The sequence below is a fragment of the Erinaceus europaeus genome, chromosome 5, assembly GCF_950295315.1.
Source record: "Erinaceus europaeus chromosome 5, mEriEur2.1, whole genome shotgun sequence".
Taxonomy (NCBI): Eukaryota; Metazoa; Chordata; class Mammalia; order Eulipotyphla; family Erinaceidae; genus Erinaceus; species Erinaceus europaeus.
In genome coordinates this window covers 96,158,667-96,180,072 of record NC_080166.1, presented here as the reverse complement: position 1 = coordinate 96,180,072, position 21,406 = coordinate 96,158,667, and the positions used below count along the sequence as shown (strand labels likewise).

Here is a 21,406-nt window from a genome sequence, read left to right as displayed (position 1 = left end):
AACATTGAGACCTATCAAACAAACAGTAGGAAAATATCTGAGTATTTTGTAAATATTATAATTTGACTGTTCCAGTTTTCTACAGCTACAAAATAAATTGGCTCCAAATATAACAACTTAAAATACCAAGCATAGTATCATATGTCACAGGAGTGTGGAACAAGAAATTGGACAAGAAGTAGCTGACTGACTCTTATGCTCCACTTGGTACTGACTAGGGTATGGAAGATGGGTTGTTCTGGAACATCCTGGGTGACCTCTTTCAGATATGTGACCACTTAGTGGGTGCCTTAATTTATTGGAACCACTAGAGAAGAGTTAGCTTGACTGAATAATTTAGATGGCAAATGTAATTTCTCTTAGTTCCAGCAGTTGGGGAACCCAAGATCAATGTGTAAGCAAATTAAAAGTTGGTGAGAACCTGTTTTCTGTTCCATGATCTTCTTTTTTTTTTAATTTCTTTATTGGGGGATTAATGTTTTACAGTTGACAGTAAATACAATAGTTTGTATATGCATAACATTTCTCAGTTTTCCACATAACAGTACAACCCCCACTAAGTCCTCTGTCATCCTTCTCCAGGACCTGTACTCTTCCCCCGCCCCATAGTAGAAAGGGCAAGAGCAGTCCCTGTGATCTTTTTTATTATAAGGGTGCTAATTCCACTCATGAGGGTCCCACCTTTCTGCTCTAGCTACCACCCAAACTTCCACCTCTGCATCCCCTCACCTTATGAATTTGGTCACAGCATGTGAATGTGTAGGCTCACAAGCATTCCATCTATGACAGAGATGACTAGAACTCTAGGCCCTGGTAAGATTGTGACCTGAAGTGTCTGCATGTAACCAGTTTAACTTGGCGACCTCGGAACAAAGTCTTAACAGAAAGTAGAAGCTATAAGAGATTTTGAGTGCCAGCTCCAGAGATTATCACAATTATTTGCTCAGTTTGCTATTTTATATACAGTCACAGGCCCCACCCAGAACCACTAAAATGAGACATAAGCCCCACCTCCCACTGAGGAGAGAGTCAAAGACTTTGTAGTCATATGTAACTGGCAAAAGACTGCATCATAAGAAAGCAGTGCAATTCTCTATCTCTCAGTAATGAACTCATCCATCAAAAAATGGCTATTATGAAAACATTAATTTAACATACAAAGCAGCACCAGCTATACATCTTAAAGTCATTTGTGTGTCTGTTGCTCCCTTACTCTACACATCAATTACTGTCAATACTGCCATGGAAATATCTTACCAGTTGGTCCGCTCCTTTCTAATTCTACTCCCCAGAGGATGTATCTTCTAACAGCAAACCTCTGATGAAGGTTAATTATGGGCTAGGCATTGTATTAATAACTTTACAAGCATTCTTTCATTTGATTCCTCATGCCACCGTTATTGGGTAGACATTGTCATGATTTCTGTTCCAAAGATGTGAATTATGTGATGCTTATATTATTTCCTCTCTGTTTACTGGAAGAACTTGAATAGATATCTTGTCATGAGATTCCATCTAGCCTGAAGCAGGTTTCCTAGCTCTTACCTAGAAAGTTCATTCTGTTATCACTGCAGTGCCCTGACCTAGATATGCAGCCTTACCTGCAACCTAGTTCGTTGTGTTTGAATGGAAGCCTTGGGTTGAACTTTTGCCAACCCTGTGCTAGCATGTGTCTCTCTATATATCTGCACCTGCTGAGACAACAGATATTTCTAGTCCACCTAACTTTTATTTTCCACCTCGAGGCAAAAGTTATACCTGCTGCTTGAACAAGGCAACAGTTCTTTGTCTAGAAAGAAACAAAACCTGGATGACACAGGAGATACTGTGCAGAAACTATCAGCTGATCATTAGCTGACATTCAAGAATGGCCCTGGCTTAATTGGCAATAGATAACAGCTCCAAGAGCACAGTTAAAAATAATGCTCCAAATATTTCAAAATATAAACAGCCTGGAGATAATTAAGATAGTACAGGATGGCAGGCTCGGGAGTAAATTATGGCCATGTTGTGACTTAATTGGCTTCAGAGAAACATACCAGCTACTGCCTTGGTTTCATAAAAGTAGAGTTTGTTTTTGTCACTCTGGGAAGAGAGAGAAGCATTGCTTCCCTCACCCCAAAAAGAGAGGGCAGGTTCCCCTGATATCTGGGGAGTTTGACTAGTGATGCCTTTTCCCCCTGAAGATGGGAGGCAGTCAGCCAAGCTGAGATGTGCTTGCCTGCTTCACGGACAAAGGAAACTCTTCAGTATCCGGAGTCTGGTACCTACAAGGAATCTTCATTTGCTTCCAGGACTTTTCCATGTCCCAGAATGGGACAGCTCTGTACTTTGTCACTTCTAATGTGTCTGGACATCTAGGAGCAGATGTCCTGAGCATGACCCCTTATGATAGAACCTCAGATTACTAGAGGAGTTTTCTGGAGGTATGGGGTTGTGGAATGTTCTTCTTTCTGTGACCCTAGGGAATCCTGGTCTTCATATTTAGAACAAAAACAGACAACCAGTGAGGAGACAGCTGATTATATTATAAGGATACATTGATTTTCTTTTTTTTTCTACCTCTGAACATTTATATACTAGTTATTTGCAGAGGTTTTCCTGGCCTTTTAGCAACTAATTGTCACAAATAAAATTGTAGTAAGAAGTGGTCCAAGAGGTGGCACAGTAGATAAAGCATTGGATTCTCAAGCATGAGGTCCTGAGTTCAATCCCCAGCAGCACATGTACCAGAGTGATACGTCTCTGGTTCTTTCTCTCTCTCTCCTTCTATCTTCATGAATAAATAAGTAAAATCTTTTTTAAAAATTGTGGTAAGAAAAACATAGGTCTAAAAAACAGAAAAGAAATAGATCTACACTATGTAGAACCTTTTATCAAGCTTTCTTTTCATTCTTATCAAAAACCTATGTGTAGTTATAGTCACTGCATGTGTGTTATTTTTTCTAGATGTTTTATGCACAGTTTTATCTGCATATGTACAGGAATTAGAATACTACTTGAATTTTTTAAAACAATAGGATTTCCACTTACTGGTACCTGTCTATCCTATCTAATGACTGAGCAATATGATTTTGTTTGACTAGAACTTCTATCGTTCATCTGCACAGTAGTCACTGGTATTCATTTTAATGTCGTGGCACAAAACATATCCCATTAAATCGACCTCCTCAAAATGTGCAATGCCATATTACTAACTATATGCACACTGCTATCTTTTATGCCGGCATAGGCTCTGAGCAACTTAAAAAGGTTTAGGGCATAAAAGAACACCCCAATTAAAAAAAAAAGTAGTCAGAAGATACAAATAAGCAGTTCTTTCAAGGAGATAGCCCACAGACATATGTGGAAATGCTCCAATTCACTCATCGCCAGAGAAATGCAAACTAAAACCTCACTGAGATTCTACCTCAAACCTGTGAGAACAGGCTCCCTCAATAAAACAAGAGAAGGTAAGTGTTGGAGAGGATGTGAGTAGAGAGGAACTCTACTGTGCTACTGGTAAGAGTGCAAATTGGTGCAGCCACTATGGCGAACAGTATGGAGAATCCTTAAACTAATACAAATGGAAATACCTTATGATCCAGCAATTTCACTCCTAGGCATTTATCCAAAAGAGATAATAACACTGATTCATGGGTATATAGGCACCCCCATGTTTATAGCAGCTTTATTCAAAATAGCAAAAACTAGGAAATAACCAAAATGCCCTTGGACAGATGACTGGATAAAAAAAAAGTTATGGAGGGAGTCAGGCGGCAGTGCAGTGGGTTAAGCACACATGGCGCAAAGTGCAAAGGATCGATGGAAGGATCCTACTTCGAGCCCCCAGTTCCCCACCTGCAGGGGAGTTGCTTCACAGGCAATGAAGCAGATCTGCAGGTGTTTATCTTTCTCTCCCCCTCTCTGTCTTCCCCCTCCTCTCTCCATTTCTCTCTGTTCTATCTAACAACAACAACAATAACAACATCAATAACTACAACAACAATAAAAAAAAAAGTTATGGGACATATGCTCAATGGAGTACTGCTCAGCAGTAAAAAAAAAAAAATGATATCATGCCCTTTGGGATAAAGTGGATATAACTGAAGAAGTCTATGCTTAGTGAAGCAAGTAAGGAGGTACAGGACAACTAAACAATGGTTTCACTCATGTGTGGAACAGAGAATTGAACATAACAATGTGAAAAACAAATGTCAACCTATACTAAGACTGAAGGAGAACTATAGTAGTTAGCTACATGGGGTGGGGATGGGGACACAGACCTTTGGTGATGAAGTGGTGAGAAAAAATGAAAGGAGATATAGTGCAAAAATAAGAAAGTTTGTGCTTTCCCTTAAAAACAAAAACGTTGGGAGTCAGGCGATAGCGCAGAGAGTTAAGTGCAGGTGGCGCAAAGCGCAAGGATGGGTGTAAGGATTCCGGTTCGAGCCCCCGGTTCCCCACCTGCAGGGGAGTCGCTTCACAATAGGTGAAGCAGGTCTGCAGGTGTGTCTATCTTTCTCTCCCCCTCTCTGTCTTCCCCTCCTCTCTCCATTTCTCTCTGTCCTATCCAACAAGGATGACAACAATAATAACTACAACAATAAAACAACAAGGGCAAAAAAAGGGAATAAGTAAATAAAAAAATATTTTTTAAAAAAAAGTTTAGGGGTCAGGTGGTACCACCACATCTGGTAGAGTGCACGTGTTACAATGCACAAGGGCCCAGGTTCAAACCCCTGGTCCTCACTTAAAGGAACAGAAGCATCACTAGTGGACAAAGAGTGCTTTAGGAGTCTCTTCTTCCCATTCTCTCTCTCTCTCTCTCTCTCTCTCTCTCTCTTCATTTTACCCCATTCTCTTTTATTCTCTGGAGAGAGAGAGAGAGAGAGATAAATGGCCACTGGGAACATTGAATTCACTATGCAGACAGTGATAACCCGAGTGACAAAAGGGGAAAAGAATTAGTCTTCTTTTTTTTTTTTGAGAGAATGACAGAAAGTCTATAGCACTACTCAGTTCTGGTATAAGGTGGTGCCAGGGATTGAACTTGATGTCTCTGTGCACATCCTATGCTCTAAGAGTCTGAACTGTCTTCCCAGCCCTTATATTAGCTTTTGAGTCTTCCAGGAGAATCTAATTTTGTATAAAGTATTTTTACTTATATATTTTTTAATTAGTGAGAACAGCCTAAAGTAGCATATTCTGATAGATGGTTTATTAAAAGACATATACTTGCATCAAAAATCATCTTACATAGGGAGTCGGGCAGTAGCGCAGCAGGTTAAGCGCACATGGCACAAAGCGCAAGGACTGGTGTAAGTATCCCGGTTCAAGCCCCTGGCTCCCCACTTGCAGGGGGGTCACCTCACAAGCAGTGAAGCAGGTCTGTAGGTGTCTATCTTTTTCTCCCCCTCTCTGTCTTCCCCTCCTCTCTCCATTTCTCCCCATCCTATCCAACAACAATGACATCAATAACAATAATAATAACTACAACAACAATGAAAAGCAACAAAAGAAAAGATAAATAAATATAAAAAATCATCTTACACAATTAAACAAATTAGTTGAGATAAATAAAGAGTGGTTATTTGGTGATGTGTTTAATTGTAATTGGATCTTTTTTCCAAAGACAAAATGGTAGCCAGGGGGACACCCTGTACTCATTTATACTGGATGGGGCAAAAGAGAGAAGAGTGTCTAGAAGACTACTCAGGTGGAAAAGGGGACACAAAAGACATAAATTGCTCCAGGAAAACTTCTCAGTTTTACCATAGGAACCAAAGGGCTTTTATATGACCTATTGCCAGGAATGTCTGGCCTGGAATAGAGTATTTCAGTTTAAACCTGGAAGCAAACCTCAGAGCCATGTGATGATATGTGATGTTCTGCTTAGGAACCAATGCAAACTCTCTTAGATCTTTCTGTCTCTGATACAACTGCTTCCAGGCTTTTGGTAGAACCAATATTATTACAACCTTACTTAAGCTATTCATGTCACTTATTATATAAGATGAATGCACTTCTTTTTTTGTTTGTTTGATTTTTTGGGGGGGGGGTAATTTTTATTTATAAAAAGGAAACACTGACAAAAAACATAGGATAAAAGGGGTACAACTCCACACAATTCCCACTACCAGAAATCCATATCCCATCCCCTTTCCTGATAGCTTTCCTATTCTTTAACCCTTTGGGAGTATGGACCCAGGGTCATTATGGGGTGCAGCAGGTAGAAGGTAATTGTAATTGCTTCCCTGATAACATGGGTGTTGGCAAGTGGATCCATACTCCCAGCGTGTCTCTCTCTTTCCCTAGTGGGGCTGGGCTCTGGGGAAGCGGGGTTCTAGGACATATTGGTGGGGTTGTCTGCCCAGGGAGGTCCAGTTGGCATCATGGTAGCATCTGGATCCAGGTGGCTGACAATAATTTACACAAATGCTTGTACAAAGCACACAGTTAAGTGCTAATAGTTATCAAGTGCTTTGTGTTTGTTGGAGAACTCCATGGGACTTTTTTTTTTCCTGTACAGGGATTGTTAATATTTTGAGCTGGATACACCAGCCTAGAGAAACTTTCTCATTCATCACAATTAATCTTCATTCAAAACTTGTTGGAAGGTGTAATGGAAAAGAGGATTCTTCTTGATAAACACACAAAGTAGACATGAAGATAAAAAAGGAATACAACAGCTCTCAGGCAACCATTACTCACCTTTTGAAACCTTAAAGCTATTTTTATAGCTTTAATACAGAAATACTAGAGTCATACAATTTGTATTCATTGTCTACAATGCCAGATAATTAGGTAGGTCATTAAGATCCTGCTTTTGTTAGAAAATCAAATGATGGTATCTACAGGTGGTGGGGGTGGGGATCAGAAAAGCATGTTATTAGGACTTCTTTGTGAGTCCTTGTTCGCACATAACTTTTCATGTTTGTGAGATTAATTTGGTCTAGCATATGGGGGGCTGTGGGATAGAGGGGTTCTCCCCTACCCCCAATGCTGGACATGTTCACACTTAGTCACTGTCATTCCACAAAATGTAAGAGAGAACTTGGCTGTGGAGTCTAAGATTAGTCACCAGTTTGATAGTATAAAAACTGCAGCTGCTCACAAAGCTTAGATCTCTATAAAAATATGACTGTTTCCCAAACCATACAATATCTTTCTCTTTTGTAAATTCATTCATACTGGTTTATGAATGGTGCAATGCTGAAAACTTGGGGGTCAGCTTCATGTCTCTCTATCTGTGTAAGACTTGCCACACTCATGATTGACAAGATAGTTCACCTCAAAAGTGCACCTATTTTGCTGTTTGCCATCCAAGTTCAAGACCAGACCCCACTGTAGTTGAGGAAGCTTCAGTGTTGTGGTGTCTTTCACCATCTTGTTCTGTCTCTCTGTCTCCATCTGTCTGAAAAAAAGTCGACCTAGAGCAGGAAAAATCAGACAGACAGACAGACTCACCATACTAGTAGTGCCAACACACTAACAAAATGGCTCTCTGCCCAGTTCTCCCACTCCCCCTTCTTCTTTTACTCTGGTTACTCCTATTTTTCACAGGAAGTTTTTGTTGTTGTTAGTACTGTATCTTTCCTGTTAAAAAAAATCATGTGAGAGTTTTATCATCTACCTTACCCATAACTACTTATGACCCTGAAAAAATATTTCATGCTAGACTTTGGCTGGTCATAGTTGGCTGTGTAATGAAAATAAAAGTTGATTTCCTCCTACCAATACCCTAAAACAGTTACTATAAACAGATTTTACATTAATAATATATTGTGTTTAGAAGGCAGGTTATGTAATATATGTACACTATATTTCCAGTTGCTTAAAATATTCATGCACAGAGGGGGGAAAAAGTAAGACATATCCCAAACTGTTTATAGTGTTGTACTTGGAAGTGAGATTGTTGGTATATTTCTCTCCTTTATTATTTTTTTCTTGCATTTTGTGTTTGGTAATAAACATATATCATTTTGGAGAAAGGGAAGTGTTTGAAAATTGGCTCCCACAGAACTTTTAACAATTAAAATATGTGGAGTCTCCATGTTAAAGATCTAACTTAAACTGTCTGATATGGTAATCACCAGACTCAAGTAGATATTTTAAATTATATGTTGGTAATCAAAAGCAAAATTATTTATTCACAATTTAGTTCCTAGGTCATATTAGCCATTTTTCAAATTTCCATGGCTGCATTTGTTGTTGTTTTTTATTAGTGATTTACAAGATTATAAGAATGTGGTTATAGCTCCCCCACCAAAGTTCTATGCCCATACTCCAAGGATAACCACCAAAGTCTCAGAGGCAGGTTGACTACTTTTTGTTGTTGTTCTTGTTTGTTGTTCTTTTTCTCTTTCTTTCTTTGCAAGTTCATGTGTTTCAAGCCTATATATTCAACACATGAGTGAAGCCATCTAGTAGTTGTCTTTCACTTCCTTATTTACTAAGCATAATCACCTCCAGTCCCATCCATTTTGTCTTAAGAGACACAATAGCATCTTTTGAAATTGCGGAGTATTACTCCATATGTGTATATGTCCCATAACTTCTTTATTCAGTCATCTGTCAATGGGCATTTAGGTTGTTTCTATATTTTAGCTATAGTGAATAAGGAAGTTATGGAATATAAGGGTGCATATGTCCCTATTTTCCGTATCTTCCGAAGAGATGCCCAAGAGTGGTACTACTGGATCATAATGTATTTCCATTTTTATTTGTTTAAGGATTCTCTATACCTTTTTTTTCTTCTTTTATTTTTTTTTCCTCCAGGGTTATCACTGGAGCTCAGTGCCAGCACTGTGAATTCACTGCTCCTGGCGGCAATTTTTTTTCATTTTTATTCGATAAGACAAAGAGAAATTGAGAGGTGTGGGGGGGGGATAGAGAGTGAGAGAGTAAGATATACACCTGCATATCTGCTTTGCTATTTATGAAGCACACCCCACCCCCTGCAGGTTGGTAGCCAGAGGCCTCAAACCCAGATCCCTGCACTCAGCACCATGTGCGCTCAACCGGGTGCATCATCATGTACCCCACCACTGTTTTCCATATGACTGCAGGAGTTTGCATTCCCACCAGCAGTGTAACAGAGTAGTTACTCCTTTCCCACCTTCCCTGGCTGTATTTTCATCATCACAGAAAAAGCATGCACTAGTCCTTCTGGAGAGAGGTGGCCATACTAGGCACTGAATTTGAAAACTAAACAGGCTAGATTTTTCAGTGGCATAAAAAAATGGACCTGTGTGTTATGTCAAGAAAACAAATAAGTATATGGACTAAATAAAACAACAAAAAAACTTTTAGACTCAAAGACTGATGCATGTTTATCAGAAAGAAAGAGAGAAGAAGTTGGATGAATTTGATGAAAGGTGTCAGATAGTAAAATGAGACAGAAGTGAACTCTGAGTAGGGAATTTCATGGATTTTAGACATATGTTGGATTTTTATGATACACACCTGAAACTTACACAATGTAGAATGCAGTGTTACAACAATAAAAAGAAGAAATGGGCGTAGGCTCCTCCTCATCACCTCTCTCTTTTGTATATCTCACAGATTTGTAACCCAATAAACTCAAGAGATTTTTCTCATACCATTCAACTAGTCAGAGACAGGACAAGGATTCAAGCCCAGGCCTACTATTGCTAAACCATATCTCTTGCCTCCACATCACTACTTCTATCTCCTCCAGAAAAGTAGAGCTTCCCAAGTGATTATCAGTTCAATATAATTTCATAGATTTTTTTTTGAGAGCTTGTGATGTAATAGATACTAGATTAAGCCCTGAGATATACAAAAATAAGTAAGCATTTCCCTGTGCCTACATGATGTAAAGGTTCAAAACACATAAGGGTGTGCTAGGTAGTATACCAACACATGGTAGTGTCAAAGCTACTAAAAAACTCAGAAATGCCTCACACATGTACATATGTTTTAGTTGGGGCTTGATATTTGGTCATATTTGGGCACTTCTTCCAATAGTTTCAATGCCTTCCATCATATTCTAGAAGAGAGTCAACCTCTTTTTTCCCCCACATTTTGTGTGTGTGTGTGTGTGTGTGTGTGTGTGTGTTTGCATAAAAAGAGGGGGGGAACCATGGTCCCGGAGCTACTTCCTGTGCCATAGTATCTCCCATGTAGGGCCACTCAAATGGCAAGGCAGAGACCCTACTTGCTGAATCATCTCTCCAGCCCTAAACTTTATTTTTGAAATGTAGTTGATTCCTGACTTAATATCACTCTTCTGTTTCTTAACTCCATGCAGAGCAGATACATGGTCAGCTCTTTCAATCAAAGTGATTTTCTTCTTTTCCAGACCTACATCTTTCTCTTCACATAAACTAATTTAACTCTTGAACTGAAATTAAAAACCCAATCGCAACTTTTAAGATTTGGTCATCTTTTCCACTTGGGGATCATATAAGAATAAATGAAATCTTTCAGGTGAATGGGTATTTTAGCTTGATGTGTTGGAAATGTTGAAATATCATCTGAGAACCTGGAGCTCTCAGTTTCCAAATAAATCTGTGTTTTAACAGATGCAATGCTCTTGGTGGCGGAGAGACTGGAAGGACCATTCAACATTGAGTCAGTCATGGATCCCATCGATGTCAAGATCTCGGAAGCCATTATGAACATGCAGGAAAACAGCATTCAAGTGTCTGCAAAGGTATTTATATCCCTCTTGTGGCTCCCAGTGATGAAAGTGCAATCACTTAAGAATGAACTACATATGTTGGTTGAGACACTCAGTTCTAAGACATTGTCAATGAACTCCTGTCCACGTCCCAATTTGCTCCTTCATTTAAAATGTCTAACTACAAGGCATTGAGAAAGGAAGCAATCTTTTAGTTCACAACTGCTCAATCCTAAAGGAATTATTGACTGCTAAAAAGTTCCAGAGAGCCTCCAGTACAGTGAATAAGCCCTCACATTTGTAAGCAATTTGGGGAGTTTCCTTTTTCTAATGTCAAAAAATTTCTGTACACCCTCACCCATCTCTTTCTAGTGACTTCTAATTATATCTTCAGCTGTGCAAAGGGAGCAAGTGTTCTATATGTTCTCTTGTAAATAATTAAACATTCCATCTGACTTCCTCTTTTTTAAGCTCATGTCATAACCTTCATTAATGAATTTTGGGGAGGGGTGGAGAAGTCTCTTTGTATGAAGTCAAGCATACATCAAGAGGAAAAACAAAAAACAAAAAGCACTGCTACCTGTTCATAAATCGTCGGAGACAGAACTTCTGGGTTTGCAGCTGCAGAGCACAAGTGTCAGGTGCAGTTTTTATTATCCCCACCCAGCTGAAGATAAACAAGGCTCATCTTGAAGTAAGTTAAGTCGTTTGCAGTGAGTCTTATAAGGGTCCTTTCCTTCCTGCTTCTTTTCACCCACTTTGAAGCTGACACAGTGCCCTTCTGTTATTTGTACCAGTCTCCCTGTCAGGAAAAACTAACCAAAACTGTGGCAGTCCTTGCAACCTGCTGACAAAAGGCATTTTAACTGAAAGTTATTCACTAACAAGTATGCATGGCAAAACACTGTAGGTATGTTTAGCTTTCTTTGACTTGAATAATCTTTGTGAAAGAGATTTAAGAAATAAGCAGGAGGGGTCAGGAAGTTCAGCTAGGTCTTTCTTGGCTAAGCATGAATCAAAGAAGATTTGGACTTTGGGGTTGAACTGGTAGAAAGTACAGTATAGAAGACATTCTATATCTGGTATCTGGTAGCTAATTCCAAAACCCACATTGCTATCACTACTTTGTAATGATGTAGTGCTTACAAAGCCATGCCCCATAAGAGTGGAGTTTAGTACATATCTGCTGAATAGATCAAGCACTTAGAGAAAGTCCAGTAGTCTTCAGCAAAACCTCCATAAGAAGGCGTGGTAGCTCAAATGGCAAAGTCTCAACAAGACCCAGCTTGTCCATCTTTCTAGCTCCCTTTACAACCATACTTAATTCTTTCCATCATGCTGAATTCTAATGAAATAATGCTCCTGGTGCAGGGGAGATAGCACAGTGGTTATGCAAAAAGACTTTCATACCTGAGGCACCAAAGATCCCAGGTTTAGTCCCCAGAACCACCATAAACCACAGCTCAGTAGTACTCTGGTGTTTTATTTTTGTTTGTTTGTGTGTGTTTTTTTTAAGTTCTTATATAATCTCAGCAATCATTGCTGCCAACTTTTCCCCTCCCACCCCCCAACCCCCCATTCTATCTGAGAGCTAAGGAGAAACATGCGAGATGTGAAAAAGTCCTCCCCTAATGTGATTGTTCTCATTATAGCTATGGGAGGGAGCAGTCATTCTTTTGTGCCTATTCATGGAAATCTGGAATTGATGGGATGTACTGGGTAATGAATAGCTCTGTTCTCACTAGGCATGTTCAAACTCCAGTCTTATCTCACATCTGTTTTTATAGGTATTGTCAGACCTTTTTTTTTTTTCCTATTTAGCCCAAAGCTAAACTGTTGGGGGGAAAAGACACATTGACATTCTTTCAAAATATAAGTTGGCTATTCCCATCTGTAATTCAAGTTCTGTTCATCACATCAGAGCACTCTCTTTCAAACTTTTGGTTTGTGTATCTTTTTCACATTATTATATTTACATGCTACACCTATAATTAATATACCACATAATTTGTCATAATACATCACAATATATTGTACATATTGTATTTTTAAGACTGGGAGCAATGACATATTAAATTTTTTCCTGCTTCCTCTTTGAACAAATAACCCCTTTGTAACAATGACAGCCAATCATCATGGCTTCCATTGACTGAACAACCACTATATTCACTCAGTGAATATTCTGCTTCTACCAGGCATGTGGGATACAATAGAGAACAAGGCCGAGCCTTTGCTCTGTCAATTTCCTCCTAAATGTTCTCTGCATTTCAGATCCTTTCTGCAACCTTACAGAGAATTCATTTCTTCATTCATATGTAAAGATGTTACAACTAACAAATTGCAGAGCTAGGGTTGTAGCCCAGAACTTTCTGATCTCAAGAATAAAATATTCCCATTTTTTCCTCCAAAAGCATGTCCCCATTAGGACCAGATCAGTTCTAGCATAGGAGGAACAGCCAACCCGGGAGGATGTTTATAGAACCTACTTAGGAGAAACACAAGCTGTTAACTCCACCAAACTGTGATCACCTAATTTTTTTCCCTTTATTGGGGGATTAATAGTTTATAGTCAATAGTAAAATACAAAAGTTTGTGTATGCATAAAATTTCCCAGTTTTTCACATGAAAATACGACCCCCACCAGGTCCTCTGCAATCCTGTTCCAGGACCAGAAATAATCCTTCCCACTTACCCCAGAGTCTTTTACTTTGGTGCAATACACCAGCTCCAGTCTGAGTTCTGTTTTGTGTTTTCCCTTCTGATCTTGTTTTTCAACTTTTGTCTGTGAGTGAGATCATCCCATATTCATCCTTCTCTTTCTGACTTATCTCACTTAACATGATTCCTTCAAGCTCTATCTAAGAGCTGAGATGAACAAGGTGAATACACCATTTTTAATAGCTGAATAGTATTCCATTGTGTATATATATCACAACTTATTCAACCATTCATCTGTTGTTGGACACCCAGGTTGCTTCCAGGTTTTGGATATTACAAATTGTACTGCTAAGAACATAGGTATACACAAATCTTTTTGAATGGGTGTGTTTGGTTCCTTGAGATGTATCCCCAAGAGAGTAGTTGCAGATCATCGGGTAGGTCCACTTCTACCCTTCTGAGAGTTGTCTAGACAGCTCTCCAGAGAGGTTAAACCAACTTACATTCCCACCAGCAGTGCAGGAGGGTTCCTTTGTCTCCACAACCTCTCCAGCATATGTTGCTGCTACCTTTTCTAATGTATAACATTCTGACAGGAGTAAAGTGGTATCTCATTGTTGTTTTTATTTGCATTTCTCTGACAATGACTTGAAGCATTGTTTCATATGTTCGCTGGCCTTTTGGATCTCTTCTATGGTGAATATTCTCTACATAACTTCTGCCCATTTTTGGATGGGGTTAATTGTTTTCTTGTTGCTGAGTTTGGTGAGCTCTTCATATGTTCTGGTTATTAGCCTCTTATCTGATGTATGGCATGTAAAGATCTTCTCCTACTCTGTGGGAGTTCTCTTTGGATGGTGGTTTCCTTTGCTGTGCAGAAGAATTTTTTTAATAGAGTGATTGTTTTTTAATATTTATTCCCTTTTGTTGCCCGTCTTGTTTTATTGTTGCAGTTATTGTTGTTGTTGTTGTTGTTGGATAGGACAGAGAGAAATTGAGGGGAGAGGGGAAGACAGAGAGGGGGAGAGAAAGATAGACACCTGCAGACCTGCTTCATGGCTTGTGAATTGACTCCCCTGCAGGTGGGGAACTGGGGGCTCAAACCAGGATCCTTATGCTGATCCTTGCTCTTTGCACCACGTGCTCTTTACCCATTGCGCTACAACCCAACTCCTGAGAAGATTTTTAATTTGATATAGCCCCACTATTTTATTTTTGTTTTAGTCTTCTTTGTAGTTGGATTTATATCATTTAAGATGCCTTTAAAATTTATATGGAAAAGAGTTCTGCCAATATTTTCTCCAAGTATTTAATAGTTTCTAGTCTAACATCCAAGTCCTTGATCCACTGGGAATTTACTTTTGTGTTTGGTGAAATACAGTGGTTCAGTTTCATTCTTCTGTACCTTTCAACCCATTTTTTCCAACACCATTTGTTGAAGACTCCCCTTTCCCCATTTAACAGTCTGGACACCTTTGACTGTGATCACATTCTCTACATACACTCACTTTACAATCTTCATCACAGATAAGAAAGCCACTATCCACTCAGTCACTTACAGACCCAAAGCCAAGGAGTTCAGGACCTTGCAAGTTTATGCCCCACCTCCCACCTACTATGGAAAGGGAAAGGGGGGAAAAAAATTTACTGAGATTCTGCCTGTGAACTTCAAATATGTTGATAATCTCCTTCCTGTGCTATCAAGGAAGATGAAGCTGATCTTAGTAGATAGAATTTAACTATATTAGGAATAATTTCAGACCTAATCCAAGAAAAGATTGGTTTGTCAGATGTAATCTAAATTAAAGAGAGAGACTTATTAAATTCCAATTGAAATCCTCCATTCAATTAATACTTATTACAGACAAGGGTAGAACCCATCACAGGATAGAATGGCCAATACTAGGTACTTAATTTCTCCAGATAATTTTTTTTCCTGAAGCTATAGCTCAAATGCAGATTTTTGAAAAGTCTAAGAGAATGAAGAGAAAAAGTTAATGATTTCTGTCTCTAGCTAGTGAGTCAGTTTCCTCATCTGTAAATTGAGGGGTTAATCTAGACACTTCTTTTCTACTTCTAATTGATGGCAGCTATGTGACTAGTATCTTTTTTGCTAATTATTCCATTTTTCTTACTAGGATCCAGATAGATGTCTTTTCTCAAGCTCTTCTTTTCAAAGTAGTTAGGTATATGTTAATATCTTGTGAAATCATGTGGAAATCAGGTATGAGACCATTGTTTAGAATTGAGTTGAAATAAGTATGTTTTTATTTCAGTGTCTTTTGTTTTCCTTTTTCTGAGCCTCTCTGTTCCCCAAGTCCTTGCGAAGGCAGTAAGAATATTATTCTTTGTGTTATAGTTATTTGTGTACTTCCCTTGTTCTTAGATTATGCCGAGTTTGAATTTAGTCACTTCCTCTTACTCATTCTTACATTTTATAGAATCATTCTAACATGTCTCTTCATACATGGAACACAGGAAACATTTTCCTGCACTGGATTCAGAAAATTGCAGTGAAATAAATGCCAAAGGAACTTCAGTGATTTGAAATCAGCCTAGAATTCTTTGAAACAGAGTAGAGGTTGCAAGATTGTATTTTAGTATCAGCACATAGGGGATCTGACTTTTTCTAGTTCTGTCACTTGGTGGCAATTTTTTTTTTGTCTAAATGTAATTAACTCAAATTAAAAAATATAGGTTTAATGGGGACATAGAACTCTGGTGGAGAGAACAGTGTGGGATTGTACCCCTATTGTTTTGTAATTTTGTAAATCATAAATAAATAAATAAAGGTTAAAAGTAAGGTTGTGAGAGCAGGAGAGATAGCATAAAGATTATACACAGAGGCTCTCATGTCTGAGGCCCCATAGTCCCAGGTACAATCCCTGAGCTGAGCAGTACTCTGGAAAATATTTTTAAAGATAAGCAAAAGTTAAAATATATATATATATATATAGATAGATGTGTACTTTCTTATATTATTTGAAAATGAGACAAAATAGTCTATATAAGATGCATAGGACAGAATAGGTCAAATCAGACACTCATAACTGACTAGGGAGATGGCACAGATACAGAGCACAGGACTTGCATTCCTGAAGTCCCATTTCTTATTCTGGGTACTGGATATGTTAGGGCTGAGTTGTGCTCTGGTGGCACTCTCAGAAAAACAAAATACCCAATAAATAATGTTAAAAAAAAAAAACTTCCCCCAAAGCTAAGCATTTTAAATAGTTTACTGTCAGAACTGTCTTGTGACATATGTAAGTTGTACAAAGTGATGCCTCTGTGGTTTCTCCTCCTCCAGGGTGACCTTGTGAGCTGGCTTTTAGCTCCTAAGATCAAAGGAGCAAGTTGGTTACACACCTACCCCCCTGCCTTTAACTCCACTGGTGCCTCATGTTGCTTTGCCATGGCAAAGACTCACCTGGAAAGGGATATATAGAGAAGGCAAACGCTGGGCTGAGGAGATAGCACAATGGTTCTACAAAGAGACAGTGTCCCCTGAACCAACGTTGCTGAGCAATGTTCTGGTAAAAATAAAAAAGAAGAAGGGGAAGGGGGAAAGGGAGACACAAGAGAGGGAAAGAGAGCAAGAGGGGGAGGGAAAGGAGGCAAACTCGAGTAGAGTGCATGGAGTCTGGTTCAACCACTCACTCTAACCTATGCCTATTGGCCCCATCATTGGCCAGGTTTAAAGGGATTCCAGTAGCCTCTGTCAACAATCACTTTTTTTTTTTAATTGCTGGCTTTCAGTGACTACACAGCAAATCCACAGCTTCCTGCGGATATTTTTTCCTTTTTTTAATTTTATTTGAAAATTAAATAGATTTTAATAGATAGATCTGCAGCACTGTTTTGCCAGTCATGAAATTCTTCCCCTCAGGTGGGAACTGGGGACTTGAACCTGGATCCTTAAGCATAGTAACACATGCGCTCAATCAGGTGGATCACCTCCCACCCCTAGAATTTCTTTTTTATTATTATTAATAACTTAATAATGATTGACAAGTTTGTGGGATAAGAAGGGCACAATTCCATATAATTCCCACCACCAGAGTTCTGTACCCCATGCCCTCCATGGGAAGCTTCCCTATTCTTTATCCCTCTGGGAATATGGACCAAAATTCTTTACGAGGTACAGAAGGTGGGAGGTCTGGCTTCTGTAATTGCTTCTCCACTGAGCATGGTCCTTGGCAGGTTGATCCATACCCCCAGCCTGTTTCTATTTTTCCCTACTACTACCCCCTAGAATTTCATTATTCTCATAGTAAGAGAAGACTCATCTTCTCCAGTGACTATTGCGACATATTTGCACAGGTTTTCTCATTTCCAAGTTCAGCTTATGACCTAATCTAAAATCACTTACATTTTCACTCACAGGCTTCTTTACATACAGATCAGGTGTTCTACCTTAATTTCTGTGTGTTCTTCCTTCTTTGACATCTCCCCAGCAAAGGTTTATATAATACTCTCCTGTTGGCTCAGTTCCTTATACCCAATCACAAAGAATAAATAAACAAATAAATAGAACAAGTGGTCATATATTGTATAAAGCCTTAAGTTCTATTTGTCCTTTAGTTTTTGTTTTCCTCTAGGACTATTGCTAGGACTGGGTGCCAGCACTATGAATCTACCGCTCCTAGTGGCCATTTTTTTTTCTTTTCCTTTTTTTTTTTCCCTTCTATTTTACTCGATAAGACAGAAATTGAGAAGATAAGGAAGAGAGGGATAAAGAAAGACACTTACAGACCTGCTTCACTGCTTGTGAAGCTTCCCCCCTGCAGGTGGGGAGCAGGGGACTCAAACATGGGTTCTTGCACTTACTACTACATGCATTTAACTGGATGAGCCCATCTAGCCCCCAGTTTTGCTTTTCTAAAGAAGTTGTCAATGATTTCTAAATTCAGAATGTTTTCTCCAGTTGTTCACATTTCAAGGCTCATATTTTGCCATCCACACTTAATTAAAATATTTCACCAAGAAACAGTGACCTCGATGTATCGTTGATTTCTTTCACTTCCATACAGAAAATCAGAATATGTTTCATTTCTGCTTGTGACATCACTGAATCACAGAGTCCAATTTCTCAGATGCTGGATATGGGGTAGGGGTAGGAGGAGAGGATTTTTTTCCCCCTAATATAAAGTAAAAGGTTTGAGCAGAAAAAAGTGCTTGGACTGCACTTATAGGAAACACATACATAGAAAACTAGTTTTAAATTTCCTCCTGTGTAAAAAAGAGAAAATATTTTTCTCCTTTTGATGATAAAGGGAAACTCATGATTATCTCTAACCTTTGGAGATTTGTTAAGATTTACTTTAACTTCGGGGCAAAAGATGAGAAGATTACAGTTAATGTAAGCCCACTCAAGAGTAGATAATTGAAACTCGGTTCCATTTTCACACTCAGTGTGCTCTTAGGGACACACTCTTTCTCTCCCCAAGTCTTCTTCCAATCACTTCCCACCTTAAAGAAGAGAGCTCTTACCTTATAACCTCGAATATTACTCTATTTGAGAAATTTCATCAACCTCAGCTAACATCATAAATACACTGCCTTTCTATGTAGAAATATGTGATCTGAATTGATTCTGCTAGAGTCATTACCACAGCCAGCCAATGTTTAAACATATAGAGAAGCTACCTCTGTGTGTTCTTAACAACTGATTCTGCCAAGAAATGTACAATTTTATGTAACTTCCTATAGTTCCTTTGCCTCTGTCATTTACATTCCTCTTCACTCATACAGAATATTTCTTTTTTGCCCCAGCCAGCAGGGCAAGAACAGGGGCTAGGAGCCTGGAGACCTGGAATGAATGAGACAAGAGACACAAGGAACAGACAGCAAGACAAGATTCTGATCAAGCTGCAAAATTTTATTGTGCTTACAGGCATTATAAGGCTTTGGGGAAGGGGAAGTGCAGGAGGAGGAGGGGGCACGGTTATGAGGGTGAAAAGTCTCTTGCAACATACATAACCGAAACTATGTCTGTTAACTGTAACTATGTGGTGTGTCACTTGATTTCTGGTAAATGACCTTCCTGCGGGGAAATGGAAACGTATCTCAAGGGCTTTCATTGTTTCAAGGCTTATCTTCTGTCAAGCAGGGAATGGCTCCTGGCATCTCCTCCCTTCCTTACAATTTTAACTGAGGCGGGAAATTGAGGGTGAGGGGTAGAGACCTTAATAGCAAATTCAGTGGGCATTAACCAGAGGGGAGAAGTATTGACCTGGTTCCTCCCACGGGGCAAATATAGAACCAATCTTTCCGCATCTTATAAGGCTCTTGGTGTCTTTTGGGGAGGGGAGGCAGAGCCACGGTTTCCAGGGTGAAAAGAGCTTCAAGGCAAAAAAACTTCTTGTTGCTGACAACAACCTCCATGCAAATCAGGTTTGCTTCACGGGGGACTCAGAGGCAGACTATGGGGTCCTCCTACTGCAGTGCTTAGCCTCACACCCCTTACTGGTGTCCTTGCCCTGCCAAGGTTGGATGCCTCAATGCATAAATCTGAGTTTTATGCCATCTGTAAAGGAGGTCTGTCACCCTCAGGTTCAGCCAGGCCTCTGTCAGCCAAATCAAGTCTGTGATAATGTATTTGTAAGGGTTTTGATGCCAAGGAGTCAATTTGCTGTTTTATAAAATCAGTAATCTTATTGAAAATAAAGGGTCCTAAGGTAATCATTAACAGAAGACTAATCAAGGGTCCCACGACTGAAGGTAGCCAAGTAAGGAAAGGGGAATTCATCCATGATTGTGCAGAGGAAGGGTCATATCTATTTCGCAAATCTCGACTAAGAGTTTGCAGGTTTTTAACATTCTCTTCTATGATTCCTGATTCATTAATGTAAAAACAACATTCTTCTTGTAGAGCTAAGCAGGTTCCTCCCTTTTCTGCTGTAAGAAGGTCAAGGACTCGTCTGTTCTGTAAGGTAACCTTTGCCAGGGACGTAATCTGTCTCTGTAGTGACTCCAGACTGTTTGTGGTGGAATCTATGACTTGTTGTAACTTATTAGAAAAGTAATGGGAGGAGTAAATAGAGTGTCCTAGCGCCCCACCAGCTATGCCAGTAGAGGTAGCCAAGTCTATGCCAACTATCAATGGGAGGAAAACAGCTCTTTTATGAGTGGAGTGTAGGAGCCATGCAAACTCATCAGGTTCATACAATGTGAGTTGGGGGACTATAGCTACCATGAGGCAGGGCCCAGGGATAGTGGTATTTATAGTAGTCAGGAGCATCCTGCAGCACCAGAAGTAAATTAACGGGGGTACTGCGTGGACAGCGCTTATAGAGACATTATAGGTGCAAGTGAAATTAACAGGGCTAGAGTTGTTGGTATAGAGGCACACCAGTGTAAATGAATTGCCTATGTGTTCTAGAAAAAGTGGGACTGAGGGGACGGGGGAATGGGGGGTCTTTTGTGGTGGCATTTAGGAAAGTTGGCAGTGTGTTGTTTAAAGGTGCCGTAGCAAGAATAGGTCGTGAAAGGGATGCACACAGAAAGCATTGGGAAGTGTTGAGAACAATCTGAGAATAATTTAAAAGGTTAATTGCATACTGGAGGTATAAGGGCCAGGTATCCCATTTTTTACTAGGGGCTTCCATGGCCAAATTTGACTGAAAAGCCAAATGGAGATTATTCTCTGTTTCTATAATGACTTGATTTATCTGTTCTCTGCGCTCAGCCAACGCCAATTGTTGGGAGATATATATAGTTCCTGTAGGGTATGTGGAGTACCCATCATTATACAATTTACCTGTAACTCCCTCTTGCCAACGGGCATCCCAGGGATCAGAGATCTGAATGGTAAACTGGGACCCTTGTAATCTAAGAATACTGGGATTTCCTGCTTTGGTTTTTGGTGAGAGGGCGTCATGGAGAATGCAGGACCAGTAGTGGCAACCTCCATAAGTGGGAACATCAGTAAGGCATCCGCTTCTATTCTTATTGTCAAAGGGGAAGCAGGCATAAGGCCGATAGGTGCTAGATATAGTCTTGGGAGAAATATTAATAACAACAGTCTCCCGGCAACCTTTAGGAGGACAGCGTGCCGTGCCAATGTTTCAGACTATAGTATGTGAGTCTTTAGTTTGTGTCTCTCTAACCTGGAATTCCCAC

At 39.5% G+C, this 21,406-nt stretch overlaps 1 protein-coding gene across 2 annotated transcripts in view; it reads left to right on the top strand.

The window, feature by feature from the left end:
• Window positions 1–21,406, top strand: part of GPC6 (glypican 6) — a 1,360,227-nt gene that overhangs the window by 1,188,143 nt on the left and 150,678 nt on the right. For both annotated transcript variants that reach the window (XM_060191578.1, XM_007519754.3), the window contains exon 5: window positions 10,530–10,660. In XM_060191578.1, the coding sequence (XP_060047561.1) occupies window positions 10,530–10,660 (131 nt within the window). The remainder of the gene's footprint in view (window positions 1–10,529; window positions 10,661–21,406) is intronic.